The sequence below is a fragment of the Pectinophora gossypiella genome, chromosome 6 (assembly GCF_024362695.1).
Source record: "Pectinophora gossypiella chromosome 6, ilPecGoss1.1, whole genome shotgun sequence".
In the NCBI taxonomy this organism is placed as follows: Eukaryota; Metazoa; Arthropoda; class Insecta; order Lepidoptera; family Gelechiidae; genus Pectinophora; species Pectinophora gossypiella.
In genome coordinates, this window is record NC_065409.1 from 5,731,767 (window position 1) to 5,757,786 (window position 26,020).

General features: G+C 36.6%; 1 protein-coding gene across 1 annotated transcript in view; it reads right to left on the reverse strand.

Moving 5' to 3' along the window:
* LOC126367492 (ras-related protein Rab-37-like) overlaps positions 1-25,749 on the reverse strand; it is a 138,156-nt gene extending 112,407 nt beyond the window's left edge. The window contains exons 1-2 of the mRNA XM_050011028.1: positions 25,639-25,749; positions 829-984 (exon numbers count right to left, since the gene is read on the reverse strand). Of these exons, the coding sequence (XP_049866985.1) occupies positions 829-984; positions 25,639-25,644 (162 nt within the window). The 5' untranslated portion in view covers positions 25,645-25,749. The remainder of the gene's footprint in view (positions 1-828; positions 985-25,638) is intronic.
* Between the last annotated feature and the right edge of the window lie 271 nt (positions 25,750-26,020).

Genomic DNA, 26,020 nt, shown 5'->3' on the forward strand with positions numbered 1-26,020 from the left:
GTTTGTAATTTTTTAAATACTTATCCGAAAACTTGACAGTTTTTATAGCTCCATCAGATTGATCAGAAAATCAACTTTGCTTAGGTATATGTAGAACATCATATCGACATGTCATGTGATGTGTGAATGCATTTTTGATCAATTACCTACAAAAAGAAGGCGAATGTTGTGTCTTATAAAGAAGTCTAAGAATTGGTCTTGATAGACGAGAATGGATGAAGAATGCTACACCGACACGAGCTCGGCTCTTAAGTTAATGATGATGATGACAACTTACAAATGGCCCAAATAACATAACAACTTACTTATATAACTTAAACAGTTTTATCGCGACATTGCTCCCTCGGGTAGTTTATGTTGACGAGGGAAAGGTTTCGTTCACATGGAAACTTTACACGTGCGTTAAGTTTATAAGCATTGTTGAAATTATATGGTAATACTTATTATTATAGACAGAGTATCCTGTGAATAATGGATCAAAAGTAAAATGGAAGATAGCTTACCCAATTATCTACAACTATTTTGGTAACATTCTAAAATAAAAATATATCTATAGGAAATATATCTGATTGATTACAATCATACATGTGAGTCGTAGGTACATGGACCGGCGGCCACATTGAATCAATTTATATAAAAAGCAATATTGCTATTTGATGTCTATTTCATATTGCGCATTTATTTTTATACGTGCGAAATGTCAAATTGCAATATTGTTTTTTTTAGATTTATTGCAACAATGTGGCCTTTTTAGACCCCCTTATTATTTGTGTATTGTTACTTATTATTATTCTATGGTACCTATAGTGTGATTGGTACATTACATACCTTGTGAATAGGCACATCATCATCCTGTTGTATTCGTGCCGGGGTCTCCGCGGGGCGGTAGTCGCGGTACCCGGTGGGGGAGGGCGTACCGCGCTGCGCGGGCGCACGCAGCTCGTCCTCAAACACGTCGTCGCTCATACTGTCGTCCGTTAGTTGCTGTGGAAGAGAAGGTTCATGTTATTTTTCCGGTGCCATCGATGATCGATCGTTGGGTCTGGCAACACCCCACGTCGCCTCACTACTTTCTCCCTCCCTATTCACTCATGTCATCATCATCAGCCGTACGACGCCCACTGCTGGGCATAGGCCTCCCCCAAGGATCTCCACGACGATCGGTCCTGCGCTGCCCGCCAGTCACTCACTCATGTCACTTTATCAAAATTGGAGTGAATAGGCATTTATTAAGTAAGCGTGTACCATCGTTATGTACTAATACTATTAATTTAAATAAAATAAAGATATACATATAACATACACAAGTTGCAATTAAATAAATGGTCAAGGGTCAAAGATTTTTTTAACGTAACTTATTGTAGATTTGCCGTAGATGGCATTAACTACTTGGCCGGAGGTCAAAGATAATTATAAAATGCTAATCTAGAAATAGAAGCCAGTCTAAGATGATCAAAAATCCATGTTATTTTACTTTTCGACTTATTTTCGAATTTTATTTATTAATTAAGTAACAATGAGTACGCGTTTGATCGATTTTATTGATGACGTCACATGATAGGATTTCCATACACACTCCAAAGAAAACTTTCGTTTTGACGTTTCGTAAAAACTAACTCATTTGAGTAGGTTAGGTTAGTTGCTAATAATGTAAGTACTTACGGCAAATGTAATGCCTCTGGTACCTGAGTAGGTGGTATTACAAATTCGAATTTGTAATACCACCGAACACAGAACACAGTTGTTGTTTTTCTATTTTTCTGGCCATTTTCAAGCTACAGGCACCAAGCGATACAAAATCGGTCGTAATAAAATTCCGACTCAAAATTCAGCAAGTTTAATTAACTAGCTGATCCAATATTTGCAAAAGCTGCTTGGTCACTTCCAATATACAATGTCCCTTTAAAATAAACATGTTGAAAGGCTCGATCAGATGGAAAGAATCTCATTAGCGCGCGTCAAAAATATTACAGGATATTGGAAAGTTAATGGGAATTACTTTACATAGATTAAAATTTGTAGGTAGGTAACAAATGGAAATGAGTACGGGAAGAAATGAATATAAGTATGGTAATTACCTTAATACCTACTATACCTATAACGGAGCCGGCTGAGCCAAAGATCGTAAAAAAATGTTACGTTCAATGATGTGCCATTCCAGGGAATGGTTGGGAACACTTTGGAAACGTGCGCAAAACTTTCGTAAAAGATACTTTATCACCTAACGTTTAGGCAGATAAGACCAGAGCATAAGAAAGAACAATTTGGAAAAGAAAAGCAGCCAGTGTCCTAACTATTAAAGAGTTTTTACAACGGAAACATTCCCACTTTGCGAATATTCCCGTTTTTAGTGGCATAATATGACAAGTCCATCGTCTGATGGTATATGATACTCGACTATATAAATTGGACATTCTTATTGGGCTGATGCAAGTAGCTCATTTAAAAAAACATTCTAGTAATTATGTAACTTCATTGTAGGTAATGAAATGAGACTCCATTTTGAAAATATTTCATCTAACTTAGTTTTATGATAAAGAGCTTTTAATATTCAATTTTGATGGTAATTATTAAAAGGAAAATCTTTAAAAAACTCAGGAGTTCTCAAAAAACATGTTTTTAATGCGAGGCTCTGTTACGAGGTACAAAAATAAAGACCTCTTCAGAGGGAAATCTAATAAAGACTTGACAAAGTTTGTGCTCCCTAAAGTCACTGGATGAAATATGGATGGATTTTCTACTCTGTTATTTTACATCGTTAAATAAGCTTTGAGAGTTAGCAAAATGGTAAATTGCTGCTGCTTTAAATAGTCTTCTAACGACAATAGTAAGTAGGTACAGTCATGAGCAATATAATGTACCCACTTTAGGACTCTGTCGCACTAACATATTAGACATATAGTGAGACTTACAGTTCAATTTGTCAAAAAAGTTAATGTGACATGGTACCAAAGTGTATACATATTAATGCTCGTGACCGTACATATAACATAACATAGACAGCGTATGTTACATAATAACGTACTGGGTACGTATACCTATTATAAGCTTTTTTTTTACAGTTCTGTAGTTAAAGGTCAGCCAGTCTGAGAGGGATATTTTGAACTTTAAATATATGGACGTATACAATACATAGTTAGAGCGTTGGATGAAATACCTTGGAATTTATTGTCGAAGGTTTGTGCCACGTGCAGGGTTATTACTTTTTTTTCAGTATAAGTAATACATATTCAGTGTTATAAAAAATATTTATTTCTAGAAGATATGCAAAATAGTACATAGCATGTCAACGCAAAAAGCGCTGCGCTCGCGCATGGCGTCGCGTCGCCGCGGCGTCGACGTTGCGTAGACGTCGCGCAGACGCTGGCACGACGACGACGCTCGAAACACGCTAGTGTGGGGGGGTCTCTTAGATAAAATATTTTTTTGGTCACGTGTCAAGTTTACCAAACCACTACAAGTTATTGCAACTTCATTTGAGTATTCAAATACCAATTTGAATCATAATCAAATTAATCCGTCGCTTCTGACTAAACGTGCCTTTGGCCACATCAAAGCATATCTTCGGCAGTGTGTTCCCCGAGCTCTTATTGATCAATTATTGAACGCCCGTCAATGTTTACCTGTAGGTACCTATCTATAACGTATACCTATAACTGCATTCGCTTTGAGGGGGAAATGAGATTGTGCAATTATGATGGCACGCAACGCGCAACGGTGATTGATCCAGCTGGTCGTTGATAGGATGAATTTCGAGCTTCTTTTGGAGTGTCCATCATGCACGGTTAATCTAATTGTTCTCTGCTATGTGTACAATAAAGATCACAAACATAGCACCACGCCATTCACGCCTATATCCTCGAAAGGGTAGGCAGAGTTGATTGATCTGGTTGGTCGTTTATAGGATGAATTTCGAGCTCGGATTACAAACCTCATAAACCCTGGTTTCAGGGTTACTACTGAGCCGCCAGAGGCCCCTGACATGGCTCATAATGTAATGATTACTCACCTACATCTGCAAGTAAATGCTTTATCTGTCTCTCTAGGTATAACTGAAGATTATAGGACTGGTAATCCGTACAAAGTTTCACCGCAAGACGTCGCTGACCTCGTTAAAGTGATTTGTGTCGGCGGAACTAAGAACATAGAAACTGAATAGCAACAGGCAGGCAATATTAAATCGTAACTAAAGGGAATATTTGTTGTATATACAACAAGCATCAATTGTAATACCTTCGTCACCGAATATGGCAGTTGTCAACTTTATAAATAGGTATCATTTAAATGACAATTCGCCATCGGGTCATTGAACTAGTGTATGTGTACCTCTGAAACAAAGGGATTTTCCACGAACTGAATATATCGTAAGTAGGTATTATTGGAAATGTACAATATATATGAAAATGCTACACCGACAAGAGCGTGGCTCTTAAATTGATGATGATGACAATATATATATACTGGGTGTTACTGACATCGTAACGAATACTGAGGGGGTTGATTCTGATTCTGAGTTAAAATCAAGTGGAATTTTCCGTCGCAAAATTCATGATTTTTTTTAGTTTTTTTAAATTATTTTCAATTCTATACTTTTGCGATGGAAAATTCCACTAGATATTAACTCAGAATAATCAGATGAATCATCCCTTTCAGTATTCGTTACGATGACACTTACACCCCGTATAAGTACAGACGGTAGCCATATAAGTAGGTATGGGTGTTAGTGACACCGTAACGAATACTGAGGGGGATGGTTCAGACCATGATTCTGAGTTGATATCAAGTGGAATTTCGTGTCAAAAAATTCATGAAAATTTTTCTTTTCTTTTTAATTATTTTCCAATCCATACTTTTGCGACGGAAATTTCTACTTGATATCAACTCAGAATCATGGCCTGAACCACCCCTCAAAGTTTTCGTTACGATGTCACTAACACTCTGTATATACGTACTTGTTCATTTATTTACTACTTCTGCAGTTAGGGACTTTTCAGACTACGTTCCCGAGAAACCGTAGGTACAGATTCAAGTTTTTTTGTGATAATTACCTATTTTCCCATTGGTCAGGTACATAATCATTCAAAAAAATAATGTAATGCCAGAAACATATATAACAATCATTGTTGCTTGACATTTGGATCAGATACGTACAGAAATATGTTGCTACCTATATTGCTTCTCTTTATTTTGCAACAAAATAATGGGTGTTTTTTTTTTTTTTGACGTGACTTATTGTAGATTTGCCGCAGATGGCATTAACTACTTGGCCGGACAAATGGGGAGCGCTGAAGGCTCTCACCCGGTACAACGTTTAAGACAACAGGCCTGAGGGTGCCCAGTTGGGCGCGAACCTCGGCTCAGGGCGTCGTCTGAGAGGAAAAATATTTGAAAGAATTAATCGACCCTAGTGGGTCGATAGTGATAAGCGCTGAATGAGGGAAATCGTCGACCACGCCGGCGGGGTCGGTATCGGGGACCTGAAGTGAATAATGGGTGGAAGATGTGTTGTGCCTGGGAGTAATAACAAGGGTCATTATTTATACCTAAAAACAATGATAAAAGACGCATAATATGTTTGTTATCCATGAAATTAGAAGGTTAAACGAAGGCAAATTGCCTTTACAGCGCCCTTTTGGGGGAAAGTCCCTAGTTTTATTTACTCATTTCATTTTATATTAACGGCGTTTAAATAAATATTTTTAGACTAAACATTTGTTTATGGCATAAAGGTCCGTGTTGATCTATGGTTTATGGATATCCATTCAATTACAGATTACGGGCGTGTGTATATATATCCTTCCAGCCGTATTCGGCCATGTCGACAAGTCTCCAATCTAGGAAAGCCTAAGATGCGCTCTCATATGGCTGACGTAACCGATCTTAGCAGTGAATGGCGGGCGTGTGTACGAAACTTAGGTACATGTACTTTATGATGTTGTAAATATTTTTTTTATTAAAGTAGTGAGTTTTCCTCATATCGGCGCGTTTTCAATGGCCCCTCAGAATGGCCCCTACGATTAGTCACGTTTTGAGTTTTCACAGTTTACGTATATTAATAATTTTTCTCTTGTTTTTATACGATTTTTTTAATAAATTCAAGTAAGTGCGACCATTAAAACGGCATGTAAGTAGTAAGTAATTTTCTAACTTTATAATAATTTTGTTACCTAATTACTTAATTTTATATTACTTAGATAACATTATTTTTATAAGGCACCTCGCTTGCAGTCACATGTGACATGTACCTTCTAACTATGATCCACGTTAATTATGTTTGTGACAAGCAATCAATGAATATGAATGTATGTTTAGGAATAAGAGAAATATGTCGAGATCTGAGATTGAAGCCAATGAGCTCTTTGTGTGTGCGAGTGTAGTTTATTTACCTAGAATCTGTAAACTTGATAAACAATACAACATTGATATTCGATGCTCGGAATAATCTTATTGTATATAAGCTAAGTTGTAAATGGGGAAGTAGCGAGGTCACGCCTGAAACAAGCATTTTTCTTATTTTATCACATAATATAAAATAAATAAAGTCATGTCTATTTTTATTATTTTTATCTTACATAACCACAAGAACCAAAATATGAACATTTGGGTCGTTCAAAGACTCAGTCAGTCTTCAACTGACGGTATTAACTTCCTCCCCACAAAGTTCCTAGCAAGTATGTGGGAGATATTAAGCCAATAAGCTTGTGAAAGCCATAAAACTGCCTTCTATTGTCTCCAAGGTAATAATATTAATCGTCTGCAATATGACAAGGAAGAGTAGATAGAGTAGGTAACATAAAAAATATTTGTATAATTCTCCTGTAGTAGGCTGAGCTGTAGGCCATCTACGGGGTCCGCAGGTGGCAGATATGACGGCCATCAGATATGATGGTTAGCTGCGAATATAAAAATAAACATTCCCCGACCAAACAGCGACAGGATTAGCAGAACGTAGTGGGTATCTCACTGGGACGGGCTAACCTATAAAATGCTACTTAGGTTCTATGACGATCTTGTGAAGTAGCGAGTAGGCGCCGCTACTTCAAAAGCGTACTCCTGATGTCGGGCAGCAGCGGTATCAGTACTGGTTGGAGGCCGAGGAAATGGATTCTGGTAGGGCTCTAGCTAGAACATCACCGATTGAGAAATTGGTCGGTGTACTGCGGAACGGAAGGCGATTGGGGCAACCACCGTTCTACACGCCCTATCTATGGAGTAATGAAGGTGATTACTCCACCGACAAGAGCGCAGTTCTTAAAGAAAGACAGAGAATTCTCCTGTATGTATTTAAAACCATAAGTATAAGTATCTATGTCACTGAACGTCCGCTTAAACGGCTGATTTTTATGAAACTTTTTGTGTGTTTTGAATTATTTTTATGAGTTCACGGTCCTATATTTTGCAAAATACTCTTAGGTACAAGTTACAAAGAAATAAACATTGATCGATTATTCCAGTTTGTTTTCTCTTCAAGTATTTATTAATATTTACGGCCAAATTTGGTTTTGTTATTAAATTCTCGGTTTTCAATACTCGACTGTGTTTATTTAATTTGAAAGCGACCTCCGTGGTCTAATGGTTTGAGAATTGGGTTACTAATTACTGATGTAAGTAAGTAGTCGTTACATGAGCCATGTCAGGAGCCTTTGGCGGCTCAATAAGAACCCTGACACCAGGATTGATGAGGTTTGGTAATACACCTCACAACCCACACGATAGAAGATTTAATTTGAATAGATATAATACAAATTACTTCAGAATTGAAACGTTTCAAGACAAGATTTGTATTAAAAGGGAGGGAACCTACACGTTTAGCTATGTTTCTCTACATTCGTCTCTCGATATCTGATGTCCCGCTGGTATTGTAAACGTGCCGGGTTTATTAGAATAGGGAACTAAACGGGACGGGTAGGGACGGGTAGGGACGGGATAGGACGGGACGGGACGTATCGTGACGTCATCTGACATGTGTATACTTCGTCCCTTTCGGCTGTTTATCAAGCAGTAAGTGAAGTGGTCGACGAATTCCAGATTCAATTTGTACGGAATTTGTTGTTTGTAGGTGATAGATTAGTTGAGAATTGATAGTGAATGATGAAGGGAATGTGTGGAATGTTGAGGAGAAATTGTTTCAGTGGTATATCATCTTAAAGTTGCCAGCCAAGTGGACGTGTCAAGTCCAATTTAGTCAAGGTCAGTTCAAGTATTCGCAGCAAATACCTATTGGGAGAAAAGAAAATTAGAATAGTAAATATAAGAATTATTTAGCTATATATAATAAAGCTATATATAGTATAATTTTGCAAGTTATACTAATTTATGTGACATACCTAAGTGTAAATTAAAATTATTTTTTTTCCACAAACCTACTAATTCTGCTTACACTGAGAAACCTTAAAATTATCGTCCTACGCAAAGTCCATTCAAATAGTGAATGCCGACTGAAGCCAATAATAATGACATAAAATAACATAATTTCACGACTATATCCCATTAGGAATAGGCAGAGGTAAATCCATCGCAGTGTGAACTAAGTACCCACAACACATCGACCAACGTGATAGGTGGTGAGCCGTATCGCTGTCTATAATGGTCGAGCCAACTGTGAAAATTGCACTTAAACTAATAACTCATCAGAGGTTCGAACCGGAACTCCGGAACTCCGCGATTCAGGGCCACAGTGACTATAATAACACACCTAATATAAGGAAAATAAATTCAGTACGCAATTTTCTTCAACAAACGATACGGGATGAGTTCATTGACCTTCTAACAAAGACATGTCATCTGAACATGATTCTCGTTAATATGCTCGAGGATGTCGAGGATTTAATTTATTTCCACAAGGAAAATCACTGACATAAGTCTGTGACTGTGCATAAAAAGAAACAAATTGGGTAAGTACCTATGGAATAACAGCCCTATTGGCCCCGATTCCTGCAGACACCTCCTAATTTTACTTTAAGTTATACCTGTCATTTTCTTATCCGCAGAAAAGGAAGGAGACGGATGATTGACAGCTCTTAATTTTAGGAAGAATGAGTAAATGAATGAATAACCCGGGCGAATCAAAAGGTATCTCGCTAGTATGCAAACCGTTTGACGTGTGCTCTCAACATAAGTCTGTCGGGTTATTGGCCAACGTAAAATTTTTAGACGGTTGTTTTAGATTTGTGCTTAAAATTGACGTGTGTTCCATAAATTTTATGCTTATCGATCACCCGTCCCTTTCATTTTCTTCGGATAAGAAAATAACAGATATACTTAAAATAAAATTAGATGGTGTTTACAGGAATTGGTACCATTCTCTGGTTTATCAATCAAACGACATCATTTAGGTATTCGTATACCTGCATGAGAATTACGCGGTTATAATTTTATTTTATTTTCTTAGGACGATTACCAATCAAATAATAACTACAGATCTAGACAATAGATGTAAACAATGCTAATGAGACATCTCCACAAATAGATAAAGAGTTACGCGTTGATAAAGAGGCAGGTACCTACATGGCACATTAATCTGATATTAATTAAGAAAAAAATAAATAAAAAAAAGGTTTGGCAAGCGTTCGTTGACAATTATAATACTGGTAGAAAAGAAATCTAAATTACATTGCAATTCACTGAACATCAATAGTATCATAATTATCAATTTATCACTAAAATAGATAAAACCGGGTTATTACCGCGTTAAGTCACTGTGTTTGAGTGAGTTTATGTAGATATATGGAGAGTGTCTGCCCCAGTAGATACATAAAATATCTGGTAATTTAATTCTAGAACTCAACAGACGGAAAGTTGAACAATTTTCTACCTTTGTTACGTCAATGCTTTTACCTTTCCTGTTAATAAAATTTAAGTTCACTCTCGCCATAAATACCTGCAAAGGCTTTTTGTGATGTTAATTTTGTAGGTAATAGCACTTCCGTAATAATGTTTCAGGGATCCGGTAGGCAAAGTTGAAGAGGTATAAAATAATTATAATATTAGGATTCTCCTTCGACAATGTCTCCATCGGGAATCGAACCCGGACCTCCAGAAAAAAATCACTTTGTGAGACTGTCCTTTGTTTGGTAAGGACTTTTCAGGCTTGAATCACCTGATTGTCCAAAAAAGTAAGATGATTCCGTGCTTCGAAGTCACGTTAAGCCGTTGGTCGCGGCTATTGGCGGTAAAAACACCTCCACCAACCCGTATTGGAGCAGCGTGGAGGAGTATGCTTCATACCCCCTCCGGTTGATTGAGGCGAGGCCTGTGCCCAGCAGTGGGACGTATATAGGCTGTTTATGTATGTATGTATGTAGGATTCTCCTTCACCTAGGAATTAGCCGATTAAGCTTTATGTTCTCTTCAACATGATGGACTATCAAGGCATAAGTTTTGGTAAATTCAAATAAACATTGAATCGATTTCCATTACATGGGACTTGGTATACGCGGACCATTTTCCGCAACTCGACGTGTGAGCGCCTATTTTGCGTGATACCTGAAATGGTTGGATCATTCCAGCGAGCCTAATTCAGGGAGGCACCCCGTCAGGTCAAGATGCCTGGCGGTAGTTGGCGACTCCTCCACACTCCAGTAGAACATGAGCCGCTGTCTCCTCCGCCTCCACATGGGCTGTCTATGACACCAAGTGTGAACAGTTGTTTGTTAAAGGCACCGTGACCAGTAATAACAGCTGTTACCTGTCTTAGTTGAGACTAAAGGTGGTATTAATAAACTAATCTCAGCTTCGAGACTGCCCTCAAGATCATGTCAATGTGACAGTTCTCATACACAACTCACTGCTCAACTCAGAGACTTAAGCATAAGCTCAAGTCTCTGTTTTTATATTATGAGAACTTCAAGGTTATCCTTGAGGGCAGTCTCAGCTGAGATTCGTTTATTAATACCACCCTAAATGGGACTTAAAGATAGCTGCCGAGGAGTGTGTTGTGTATACTATGACACCACTGCCTACTGTATTTATTTATTGAAGGTTTCATATATTGCACCCCTTCAGGAATACAGGAGTGATGCTATGCTATGTTTGATTTTAATACGTGCTCTTACAAACAAAAAAACGTTTGCTCCACTTCGCCAATTTGCCATTCATTTTCCGCCGCCACATAGATTACATAGTTAGTACTTTAGGATTCTGTCGCACTAACATATTTGACATTTAGTGAGACTTACAGTTCAATTTGTCAAAAAAGTTAATGTGATATGGTTCCAAAGTGTATACATATTAATGCTCGTGACCGTACCTGTTGTTGAACACTCGGCCTACATGAAACGTGAACCGAATACTAAGATCCATAACATTGATACTTATTTTTAAACTTCCAATTACCTGTTTCTATTTGTTGGTGACATTTAAATGTAAAACGTAGCGATAAATATCGCAGCGTGACATTCATAAAGAGATTACTTAGTTTGGGTATTGTATGTAGCAAAATTATATAATTATGTTTAGCGTTACTTATCCTATAATGCATAGGTACCTACTTTAGAAAAATCAAGGAGATGCCTTTGCCCTGCAGTGGGATCGAATACGCTGTTAGTGACATCGTAACGAAAACTTTGAGCGATGATTCAGACTATGATTCTGAGTTAATATCAAGTGCAATTTCTTGTCGAAAATTTATGAAAATGACAGTGTTTTTGCGATGGATTTTCGTTACGACGTCACTAAACCCCTGTATTTATACTTACTGAGTCTACAGAACGTTTCTAAGTAATCTCTTTCTGAGAAAATGCTTTCAAGTGCATCATTTTATTCCGGCAAGTTTAATTTACTTTTTAGCGATTTTACTCCGTAAAACGAAGTAGACTACTTATAAAAGACATCAAAGAGAGACATTCGAATTTGTTTTAAAAGTTTACATGCCATTTCTATCTTAGAACTTCGTATCAAAAATTACTTCTGATTACTTGAAGCTTAGACCATCCCTTAGCGTGGATTTATGTTTGTTCCTTAAATAAATAAAATAAAAAATAATTGTTTATTTCAGTCTTTCACAATGCCATTCCATAGTTTTAAAATTTTACTAAGCTGCATTTTATATAATTATAAAGTGAGATAGATTTCTTTTATTTCATATATTGCATCCCTTTTTAATGACTATATTTATAACATTATTTAAATTACAATATACACATTCCTATTATAATATATATTCATTTAAGTAATTTTAAATTATATTTATTTATATTCAAAGTAAAATATTTTAAATCAAAATAATAATGAAGGTCGCTTATAATATTACACATAAATGCAAATTCATCTTAGGAATTATGTGTTTTAGAGACTTTTTGTAAGGTATGAAAATTGAGTTGCTTAAGACCATCATCATCATCTCCCTAGCATTGTCCCGTTTTTCACAGGGTCGGATTACCTAACCTGAAGTTTTGACATGTCGGGTTTTTCACAGGGTCGGATTACCTAACCTGAAGATTTGACATGTCGGGTTTTTCACAGAAGCGACTGCCTGTCTGGCCTTCCAACCCGCGAAGGGAAAACCAGCCAATACAGGTTAGGTCACATACCTCTCAAATAGCATTTCCCGGGGATGTGGATTTCCTCACGATGTTTTCCTTCACCGCTGAGCATGTGATAATAATTTATGATCTAATCATGAATTCGAAAACAACTTCGCCAATCATTGGTTTAGGCCTGTGCTTAAGACCCTCGACATGTCAATATTCTTACAAATATAAGCAACAGGTTCGGTAAAGAACCCCCAAAGTTATTCCATTTCGTATATGATGCTACAGCTACAGGTGTCGAATATTACTCTTCTTTTAACTTTGTGCACTAATATCTCAGTAGTCACGCTCTTATGAGTTGAATTATCAAACCGCATGTCTGTATAAACACAGTATAAATTTGGAGTCCAAAACTGATGATAGGTATACCTTATGATTACCTACGTACGTGATTGTGTTCCTAACTAGAATTTAAAATAATAAATAAATAAACTATAGGATGACGTGACGACTAAGACCCTTTGCGGAGGGACTCACCTGAGTACGAAGAGGCCTTTGCTCAGCAGTGGGATCTTGTAGGAAAGATTAGATTAGATAGGTAAAAATTTCCTTTCAGAAGTAAAAAGTTAATGATATTTTTCTAGAAGTTAAAATAAAATAAATAAATTATTCTTAACTACAGGTAACGCCATCTATCGTCAGGCTCGGGAAAGCGGACGTGTTTCTTCAGAACAAACTGAAGCGCCAGCCACGTGGCTCTGTTCTGAATTTCAGTTCGAAGTTACGAATGCCGTTTGGTAATAGTTCCAACAACTTGTTCCAGATGTCAGCAAAATTCTAAAAGTTAACAATAGATACTGTATATAGAGGTATATACAATCTTATAAGGTATCTAATAAGATTTTTTAACATAATATAACATCACGCCTATCTCACCGAAAAGGTGTAGGCAGTGGCCCCGATTCCTGCAGACACCGCCTAATTTTATTTTAAGTTATATCCGTCATTTTCATATCCGTCGAAAAGGAAAGGGACGGATGATTCACAGCTCTTAATTTTAGGAAGAATGAGTAAATGAATGAATAACCCGAGCGAATCAAAAAGGTACGTCCCTGGTATGCAATCCGTTTGACGTGCTGTCTACTTAACTGTGTCGGGCTATTGACTGATGTAAAATTTTTAGACGGTTGGTTTAGATTTGTGCTTAAAATTGACGTGTGTTCCATAAATTTTATGCTTGTCGATTACCCGTCCCTTTCCTTTTCGGCGGATAAGAAAATGACAGATATAACTTAAAATAAAATTAGATGGTATTTACAGGAATTAGCACCAGTGTATCTTTTCCTCTTCTAATACTTTTATCCCCTGTTGAGATGTAGGGCTCTAACAATAGATTTCTACTCGCCATGGTATAAGAAAACCAGGTAAGCTCAATCTTGTGACAAGCCGCCATTGCTAGCTCTTTGATGACGTAATTGGTATTTCGAATCGGGCGGCCTTATTGCGAAATAGCAATTTCTTCCAGGCAACCTTAGGTAAATGAACTTGCTATTGGAGTCGGGGACGGTGCAATACAGATATAAAGTAAATAATGCCTTATAACTATATATTATATTAAAATTTATAGCCATTTAAATTAATACACATTAGTATACTTAGTCATAATTCTAGTATGAGTTGGGCACGAGCTCAGAAGGCAATATTTTTGCTTTTAAGATAGGAAAAAATCTTTTTCTAAAATAAATGTGCACATTTTCTGATGAAATGGCTAAGTAATGGTAAAATAAACCGATGACACACAAAATTGAATACTGTGTAGGCATAGAAACCGCTCCATTTTTCTTTTACCCTTCACGCACCGGTAACTTACGACGCGGCTACGAAATTACTCCGTCAACAATCTATTACTCTTTCAATATGCATGCAAAGTAAGGCCTAACGGCATTACCATACGATTTATTTTTAGACGAAGCTTAAATTCTACTTCGCCTCTTTGCCCCTCAGGGGGAAGACCCCTAAGGGGGAATATAGGTCAATGTCGGCATTCAACTGGTATATTTAGGCGGTTCTTCTGTAGTATCGACAAATATTCCGAAATTAGCCAAGTCTCCGATTCCTTTGGCCATTTGATTTTTTTTTTTTAGTAATTTATTTACAAAGAAACATGTTTTATTTCTTTCTTTTCTTAAAAGAATAATTTACTTTTTTATATTTGAACAGTATTTACTTACGTTTTATCTTTTATTCGAGTGAAATTTTATTTTAAGCAGTTAACTTTAAGAAAAGAGTTGGTAAAAGATATAAAGCCATAACAAAATATTGATATTTATTTTCATAATTTTTGAAATCCATAACCAATTGCTTAAACAACTACGTTAGTACTACATGTCACCAGAAATAGTGGCTGTTCGTTGTCTCTTGATTAATTTGGTCTCTCCTCACCCTTGAGGGACTGCATTATTACCATTTGCAAGTTAAAATCCAAGTTTCGATCTGCTCTCAGTCTACACGAGCCAATTATCTTCATAATGCATGAAGCGTTATGCAGATGGGAAGTAATGCATACTATCTCTGCCGGTTTTCCTTGTCGATTGTAATCCGGAACTCTTAACAGCCCTGTCTCACTTGGACGCCATGGTTGCATCACCAGTGGGAAATTATTCGGGATTCAGTTGCCGGCAACAAATAAATAGATTACACAACCAAGTTAGATGAAGTGAGGTGAAGAGCTGGGCAGTTGGTAGAACGCTTGCCTCTCACTTTGAGGTCACAGGTTCGAATCCAGCCTAAACCAATGTTTGTCGAATTTGTTTTCGAATTCATTTTTGGATCATAAATGATTATCACGTGCTTAGCGGTGAAGGAAAACATCATGAGGAAACCCACAATCCCGAGAAATGCATTTTCGAAGGTATATGACCTAGCCTGTATTGGGCTGGTTTTTCCTTCGCGGGTTGGGATGTCAGACAGGCAGTCACTTCTGTAAAAAACTGGACTTGTCAAATCTTCCGGTTGGGTAAGCGGACCTTGTGGAAAACGGGACAATGCTAGGGGGATGATAAGGCAACCAAGTGAGGTACCTTTTATATATGCTGCGCCGTCTCCATGGTGCCCTAGTAAGATAGGACCCTTAAAGTATCTGAGTGTTTTGTACAACGATGGACAAAGTGACATATCCATTGTTGAGGTGGAAGACATCTTTGTTTTTGACGTGGCTTGTTGTAGCTTCGCCGCATATTATGGCATTAACTACTTGGCCGGAAAAACTAAATGGTGATCACGCTGAGGGCTCTCACCAGAAAATTAAACCTTCACACCTCCTCAAAGCACCAAATTAATCTATTATATTATTATAATAGATTAATTTAATATATAATAAAATTTTGGACTTTTCCTTTCAATCAAGTGAGATATGGGTGAAACCAAATGTGATTTGTCTACTTATTCGCAATAAAAAAACATTGAATGTGATGGTGGGTGTGATAAGGGTTCATTGGATGAACGAAAAAAGTCTACGATAAAGTCGCTTCAATAACGTTACGTTTTAAATTTCTGGCTCGGCATTGGATTGCTTAGGTATACGAGTAAATGGTTACGAAATTCTGGGATTAGATTCACTGATTGCGGACTAAATACAAATATACTTTATTGCACCAAAATATAAGAAAATAGTTACAAAGAAGATTAAACTAGGCGTAGCAAATGGCGGGCTTATCGTTTAAAGCCATTTCTTCCAGACAACCATAAGGCGAGGAAATATGGAAAAAATTCAAAGAACTAACTTATGCAGTTACGTAACTGGAAAAGATTGCTACTTTAGCAATAAAGTCGCCTATTATGTGTTTTTACTTTTTCTATATTACGTAGGGAGTGGAATAAAGATTTTTTATGTGTATTGTAAGGCCCCACACCCGCATCCGCAGTGGAGCAGCGTGGTGGAGTATGCCCCACAAGCCGGTTGGCATACTCCACCGGTTGATTGAGGGGCGGCCTGTGCCCAGCAGTGGAACGTATGTCGATTATTTATTTATTTTATCGTATTTTCCCCCTATTCTAAGTAGTCTTACCAGTTGAACTACTGGGAATTTCCTTACCAATAGACTTACTGAATAGTTCGCGAAGTAAGAGAAGACTTCGCTCTTCCCATTAGTTTTACGTTGTCAAATGTTTTAAAACATAGACCTCGTAATTGATAGACATTCGTATTCCTACATCATCTTTTAACATAATATTTTGTTCACAAACAGCCGTAACTCTCTCAACCAACCGCTTTTCTATGTGAAAAAGACCTATTCGTTAATGTGTATTGAAAGCAAACACCATACTAATTAGACGTTGTTTTTTCTTTCAAAGTCCACCCTATTTCGCTCTCCCCTCTAATTGAGCTTATTCAGTCCGTAGGTATCGATTTTGACTGTCTGCCTATTGTACTTTCAATTGCAGTCGTTAAGTCAATTTCTGATTGAATTGGGACCGATTTTTCCTTGTTGAAGCATTTTCTCTGGCCACTTAGTAGAAAGAAATTAATAGACAAAGAAAATCTGTTTTTAGATCTGTAGCATATTTTCTTAGGAACATTTTTACTAAACTTTTTATATAGCTTGTGGTAACTTGGGACAAGATATATAATTAAATTGAATTATACTTAATAACTGAATTAAGAAAACTCAATTACTTACTGTTAAGTAAGTCTTTGAAACTAAGTAGATAAGTGAAATAACAAAACAATAGAAATTCTGGGCTGTTCATGTCATTAAATAACTTTTCACCGGTTGACAACCATGAAACAAGCGACGCTTACAAACCCCTGGGAATAAAGGTTCGAAACCGGGGGACTGTGACAGGTTATTAACTTAAATAGCTACAATTCTTCCTTTAATATTAAATAGTATGTAAGTAACAGGTATTCACGTTTGTAATCTGATGATGGATAGGGCATCAAGACTTCATTAGGGCTAACATACACCACGTGATAACATTTTGTCATTTTGGCACGGTCATTTTATCGATTCTGTCATGATAACTCATATTTTAAAAGAAGTTGAATTATCTGCAAGTAGATATCTCAATATATAACATTAATATTAACTAGATTAAAGTTAAAAGTTGCGAAACGATGGAATTTATATGGACTATTAATTTACCTGCACTTTTATCGTTCAAGCAAATGGGCATATAATTTAAAAGTATTTTAATGATTTAAAATATTATTAAATAGAATTAATATAAATTATTTATAATTGTAAATGTTAAACGACTAATTAATTAATTTAAAAAGTAAGTATAGCCCAGTCATATTAGGTAAAAAAAGGGGTCAACCTCGGAATGAGAGATAATAAGCTATAAATTGGTATGGACCTTTGTTTTGTCGTTTTAAATGTTGTCTCAAAAGTCACAAATGATACCGTGTCCGCGTCTTAAGATATTGAAGGTCAAAGGTCATAAAAATTGGTTTTTTGTGAATATCTCGCTTCCTATTGCTTAAATGATATTTTTACCTATAATAAAAGTTGTAGAGTATAAAATTCTCTACAATTTTCGTTTCATGTTTTTTTTGATACGATCAACCGTTTTTGAGGTAGAGCGCGAAGAGTGCGCAGCGCACAGTTATATGGTCCAATGCAAGGTCAAGCGTGAGTTACGCTTATCAGAACGTGATATAAAGTCTATTATTTATTAAATTAATATAATTATTAAACAATGGCCATTATTTATATTTTTTTTTATATTTTATTAAAATCAGTAACTTAATTATTTATATTTAACTATTCAACTATAATGTATTATTAATTCTGGAATATATATTTTCAGTTAAAAAGGCAATAAGGGGATATATTTTATGTATATCTTTATTTATCATTAAATATGCCATACTATACATTTGTTGAAATGTCAGTTTAAATATCATAAGATTTTTTATTGGTTTTAATTATAATAAAATTGTGAATAGAAGCTAGTTATCTTCATCTTCTTCGTCGTCTTCTTCTTGTTGTCGCTCGAAAACGTTCAATTCATTGTCATCATCCTCATTATCGGTCATATTAAAGAAAATTTCCTGTTGATGTGATTGAGTACGCCCAATTAAAATTACGAGCAAATCAATATCTTCTCCTATGATGACGGCAGTCTTTTGATGTTCTGATAATGCAATAGCTGTCTCGACGATGAGAAGGTCAATAGAGAAGGTCATAGGGTAGGTACAAGTATATCCAGGTATATAAGCTTTGAAAAATTTACACGTTTTGAAGAAAACGTATGTAATGACGTTTTAACTGAAAATATATATTCCAGAATTAATAATATATTATAGTTGAATAGTTAAATATAAATAATTAAGTTACTGATTTTAATAAAATATCAACAAATATATAAATAATGGCCATTGTTTAATAATTATAATAATTAAATAAATAATAGACTTTATATCACGTACTGATAAGCGTAACTTACGCTTGACCTTGCATTGGACCATTTATAACTGTGCGCTGCGCACTCTTCGCGCTCTACCTCAAAAACGGTTGATCGTATCAAAAAAAACATGAAACAAAAATTTTAGAGAATTTTATACTCTACAACTTTTATTATAGGTAAAAATATCATTTAAGCAATAGGAAGCGAGATATTCACAAAAAACCAATTTTTATGACCTTTGACCTTCAATATGTTAAGACGCGGACACGGTATCATTTGTGACTTTTGAGATAACATTTAAAACGACAAAACAAAGGTCCATACCAATTTATAGCTTATTATCTCTCATTCCGAGGTGAAACCCCTAAAATGACTGGGCTAGTAACAGAAAAGGCGGGAACGGAAGTGAGAATTACGCGGCGAGAAAAACAAATGAAGAACGGGATTGGATTGGTTCCCCGACTTTTCTAGGAGACGTTGGTTGTGGAAAGAATTACGATGGAAATTAATAAATAGTCGATAAAGTCACCCAATTACAGTGTTTTCTTGAAAATTCTGACGATATAATTATGTTGTTTTATTGATTGGTGCTAATATGTGAACCCAAATAAGTCATGTCCTTCTTTCAAAATACGAATAGAATCACGTGTCACGCATGTTAAGTGCATGTCCCTGCAGGGAATCTAAAAAGACTACATCAAAGCAATTCATATAAAAAGCAATTGCAATTGGATATTTTCGCAAATAAAAGTAAATGCGCAATGTCAACAATTTGCCAAATAGCTACATTGCTTTTTTTAGGCAAATTGCTCCAATGCGGCCTTTTTAACCCCTCAAATAAGTTGCAGCCAGTTTTGGTAGTAAAGTTACAGGTTAGAATTCGTGCCCCATTCAGCGCGCCTCACTCACTCGCTTCCAATTTGTCCGGCCAAACAAGTAGAGAATGACATTACTATTACCCGTATTACCCGTGCAAATGAAGTTGAGACACCTGGCCATTTTGCAACCCTTCACCCGAGGTGACTAGTTACTTCGTACAGATTATAAGTAAGATCAGTCAACTCAGCTGAAGGAGGTTTCAAGCCGCCTGAACCTTCGACTTGGCATCAAGTGCTAACAAATTCGGTTAAAACAAGCTCTAACTTAAATATTCATTAGGAGCCTAAAACGATCAATAATATTCCTAAAATATTCTTAGTATTCGTCCTTGTATACCGGGTGTTAGTGACATCGTAACGAATACTGAAAGGGATGATTCAGACCATGATTCTGAGTTAATATCTAGTGGAATTTTCCGTCGCAAAATTCATGAAATTTTGAGTTTTGTTTTTAATTATTTTCAATTCCATATTGTGCTTTTAGCTGCATAGAACCCAAATTTCAATAAAAAAAACAATAATGACAAATTATCGAAAATTTTCGATGTAATGGAGACAACAGCTGCTCGAACGGGTCAACGGCCACACGCACCGCGCCGCGCGCCCCGCTCCGCACGCCCCGCTCCGCGCGCCCCGCGCCGCACGCCGGCGGCGCGGCGGCTGCGCGGCCTACAAAGTAGGCACTACGAACCGATCCTATTTCTTTCTCTGTCTATCGTAAATTATAAATTTATTTTATTCTTATTCTTAAATGGACGGATAATCAACAGGCATAAAATTTATGGAATACACGTCAATTTTAAGCAGAAATCTAAAACAACCGACAGAATTAAGTTACCAGCGAGATACCTTTTTGATTCGACCGGGTTATTCATTCATTTACTCATAGGAATCAGGGCCATTATCTACCTAAAACAGTTGAAACAGTAAATAATTGTATTCTTTGTTGTCATTAGAATAACTAACAACCAACTAACACAACCACCACAGATTAGGTAATTAGTTACCTACTATGTCAACCATCCACCAACTTAGTATGTAAGTACCTACGCAAAACCTCGCTACACAAAAATCGAAAATAAATAAATCTTTTAGATCAATACCCATTATTGTTACAAAGCAAGACCTATCGGTACTATCGCTAGTATCGATCTAAATGTACTATCACTACTTTCGATAGTTTAGACAATTTTCAAGTTCAACAATTGATAATCTACCTATCGATAGTTCGGCAACTCCGCCGCGTAGGCAATGTCGGCATGTTCAAAGAAAAAAATTGTCCGAGTGGAGTGATCTTATTTTTCTTGTTACATGTTGGTACCGTACCGAGGTACTAAGTACTAAGTTATTCGTAGTTTTAAATCTCATTGTTAAATCATCAGTAAAGAACTAATTAAACCTATCCTGTTCTGTGTACAATATTCATGTAACGGCTACGTGCTTACATAAGTACCTAGTAGACGGGAGCAACGACTTAACGTACCTTCCGAAGCACGGATCATTTTACTTTCGGACAATCAGGTGATCAGCCTGTAACGTCCCAACCAAAGGCCTTATAAACAGATTTTTGTGATATGTCCCCACCGGAATACGAACCCGGACCCTCCGCATCCCATCGCTCAACCACTGGACCACATAGGCCAAGAAGGTTCTAAGACATAATTAAAGGATCCTGGGACGCAAGACCTCCGAGTTAGGGCTTGTTTGATCTGTCTTGATGGATACTCGGACGTGAATAGCCTCACGGATCAAGGGCAACGCGCGCCAATAAAGTAGGCATTACGAACAGATACTAGGTATTTCTTTGAGTTGATAGGTATCAAGTGAAGTTTCCTGTCGCCAAATTCATAAAAATAATAGATATTTTTCAGTCCCATATTGTGTTTTAAGCTGCATAGAACGCACATTTAAAATAAACAAATAAAAATTACTAATTATTAAATTTTATCAATGTCATCAATAATAATAATAACGTATCTACAACTTCAGCTATGCGCAGGTGAATAGCCGGCGCACGGGTCAAGGGCAACGCTCGCCAATAAAGTAGGCATACGAACAGATACTATTTCTTTCTCTGTCACTTGCACCATAAACATACTTCTCTCTCTCTCTCTCTAGTCGTCGGCTCGACGCGGCCGCGGCCGGTGCGTCGTCGGCGCCCTTAGTCGGCGCCTTTGATGCTTTGCGCTAACGCCGCCGCGCGCTTCCGCTCAGTCGAATACTAAGCTTGACCCGAATCGCGTGATGTTTTTCGAGGATATTTTTTTCGTGTTTGTGAGTGTTTGTTTCATTCTGTAAATGAGTAGTGTCGACTATGATGATAGATCATAGACCATTTACTGCGCAAAAGTATGGAAGATTGTTGATGTTTATTAAAGAGCAAGGTGTTGTGTTTGTGAGTGCGTGTGATACCTACCTACCGCGGAGGAAACGCGATGTTGCATACCTACGTGACGTGACATGTTCTAGGGTACCTACCTAGGTACTTCATCCGAAGGAATAACAATTAAGGTAAGGCAAGAGTAGGGTTTTTATTGTTAATAAGTTAGGAACGTTTTAATAACTGGTAGGTAGGTACCGTGCGTGAAAAATCGTGGCAGTAGGTGTTCTACTTCAACAAACAACATTTTTAAACGTTGAACCACTACTAAGCATCTAAATACAAGAGAATGAAAACTCCTACCTAGATATCAACATCGTATCTCACACGCGTAACGTAGCCGCGCGTAAGTTTAGCGTCTGTGTGGCGCGTTGTTCGACTTACATTGCGGCACAGTAAAAATTGAAAATCTTAATTAAACATTTGCGACAAGAAAAACACCCACCATCGTTTTTAGTACAATAAAATAGGCGTTCCATTTTTTTTTTCGTTACGATGTCACTAACACCCTGTATATTAAATATGTCTACAATGTATCTATCTAAATATGTAAAAGGAGAAACTGACTGACTGACATATCAACGCACAGCCTAAACGGCTAAACGTAGGCACTTGAAATTTGGAAGGGACGTAGCTTAGGTACCGTAGAGGTGCACTAAGAAAGGAATTCCCGAAATTCCCACGGGAACGGGAATTAGCGGGAAAATCCTTTTGTGTGAAAAATCTAAACCGCTTAAGTTAGACGCTTGAAATTTGGCATGCAGGTACCTTAGTAAACTTAAAGCTTAGTTGCAAAAGGATATTACAAAATTCCTACGGGAACGGGAGTTAGCGGGAAAAACATTTGTATGAAAAAATGTAAACCGCGTGATAAGATACACGTCACGCGGACAAAGTCGCGGGCAAAAGCTAGTAAGATATAAATAGATTGTCAAGTGGCGAGGCAATTGATGCTCAATAGCAAGATATCTATAGAGCATGAAACACAGTAACGACATAAGTACATGCATCTCCCTAGCATTATCCTGTTTTTTACAAGGTCCGCTTATCTAGGCTGAAGTTTTGACAGGTCCGGTTTTACAGAAGCGACTGCCACGAGCCTGGGTTACCACGTGTCCCCTACCAACTGAGCTACTACGGCTCCCAATAACGACATACGGAATAATCATTCGAAATATCTGATTACCGTATAACCCGATATCATTTTGGCACATAAACGTTAAGCAGGAATATGCCACTGCATTCGTGAGAGATTTGGAACAAAAAAAAATTGTTTTGTATACAAATTATGACAATAACGCTAGAAAAGAAAACCAGAAATCCTGAGTCACACCCCCTGGTGCACAATATTATCTTAGAAATTTACTGAAAAAGACGCCTCTAATCGCCGCCATGCGAGACATGTTCCCTGCTCTGTGGCAGAATCGGATTTGTGTCCCACGTGCGTCATTTTCTGTTCAATTTCATCCAATATCACTAACATAAGTACTTAAACATATACCGAACACATTGATGATTTCGTTGTTACTAAACGTTCGTTTATGACGCCTACTGTACAGTTTGATGGCATTTCGCCGAAGATGGTGCGGGGAGGAGGAGAAAGATGAAGGGCCTCTATACAAAGACCAAATAACTCTCTTTGCCCAACAGTAGGACAATATAGATTAGAAAAAGAATCGTTCGATGCTAAGTTAGCTTAAACGTAGTTAGATCTGCATACATAGTTACGTTTGTATTTAATCCCTATTAGGTAGATATATCAACTTACTAGTCGTCATAAGACAATAATCCTACAGCGTCTTCTTATGATATAAATGTAGACATGCTTATACGCAATTGCAATTGAAATTCGATTTGATGTCTCAAACACACTCACGGGGATGATTCCCCCTCAGTATTCGTTACGATGTCACTAACACCCTGTATAATCTTACATTCAATAGAATAATATTAATTTCTTACATTTAATAGAATAATAATACATACGTAAATACCTTTTTCGATGTTTTCAATTATCCTCATACCTACTCTATAAAGCATAAATTAATCGAGGATTTTAAATCTCAATGTGTTAAAATAAAATTGTATATTTTTTCACTTTGGATAAAGAACTCTTTTAGAAATAGATTTTATTTCAAGCTCTGGCCATCACGCACGGAAAAACGATTCTAAAGCCAGTGTTTCTCTTTTGTTTATTCTTTTTAGGTATTTGGCGATTGTTTTTTTACGCTATTTTAGCCAGATCTTTCTACATTGATTTATTTTATTTTTATGTTTGTAATGAAATCTTTTTGTGTTCATACTATTTGCGTTTTGTTCCGTGTAAAATAGATAATAAAGATTAATAAATACTTTTCTTTGAATTAAAATGCGTCGAAGAAGATTATTGCACAGACAGAGATTATCTAGAGGTAAGCTTTGTATTAAATTAACCTCTATTGATTTGATTTATAAATAGCACTTAAAACTTTATTGCTTACCTAAATTGTGCGTAAAGTGTTCTTGGTATTTACTGCCTATTAAGTTTTAACGATTCCTGCCAAAAGTTACGAGGGCGAATCAAAGCCCATAATATTTATTTTGTTTGAAGCTATAAAGTAAGTAAGACTTAGGTGTAATGTAGCTCTTATGCCAAGGAGACAGGTAGTATAATTCTGTGTTAGATAGGTACGGTCACATTAACTTTTTTGACAAATTAAACCGTAAGTCTCATTAAATGTCAAATATGATAGTGCGACAGTGTTCTAAAGTGGGTATATGATATTGCTCATGACTGTACATACCTACTTCCTACTTATAGTCAGTGTATTTTACTTATAATATGAATACACCATCTCTGTAATTGTTATTGGGATCGGTAGAGCCATAAGTCGTTGGAAGACAACAGGCAGCTTTTCTGTTTACTTATTCCTAGACATCTACGTATTTAAAAAAACCTAATTATTTTATTTAATTTTGTATTTGTAGTTTTTCTTTAAAAATGTTTTTTTTATTAGATTTATATTAGGTTAGTTAAGTTAGTAAGTAGATTTATATTAGTTAATTAAGTACCTACCTACTTACCTCCTAAATTTTCGCATGCTTATATCTAGCGGATCATGTGATACTTAGAACATAACTCCTACCAACTGTTTACAAATCATGAATCCTTCCGAATAAATGATTTGATTTATTATCATTTATTAATATGTTGTTAAGACATATTAGTCGCCTTATCACATATAAATTATTAGTCTACCTGGCCGGCATAAGCAGCGAGAATCTTAGATATATCCAGTTGACTATATTATATCCCTGACGACATCCCACTTGAAAAAAATATGAAAGCTCAGTCTGTTGTTACGTCCTTCATTATTTTCAATGTCAAATAATTATACTTATCAATTGATATGATGCCGGCTTGATAACACTCGTACTCATTAGATAGTCATAACAAAACATACGTATACTACAAACATGAGCAAATTTAACACCTACATTACTAACAGGTAGTACTCACGCTCATTTCAACTCGGCTAGTCTTCCCCTCTCACATCCACTCAGGTGTCAACACAACACTATCATAAAGCAATGCCCGAAACCTCTGTCCTTAGTCCTTACACACATTATCCAATTCTATTCGTTCCTATTACGCCCCCAGCCGCATATTCCATGAAAAACGCCCGAAAACCCACACACACGAACACCCAGATGAAAAATAACAAACTAAAGCACAATATTACACAAAATTAGGCCCTATTAGGCCGCCGTTAATGTTAAATTTGGTGTCTAAACGCTAAACACTCAGTAACATGACCGCTTCAAGTCAAAAACTTGAATTTTGAGGTTATCTCACAGATCGGTAAATGTAGGACACATTGAGAAGCAAGTCGTGGGTTTAG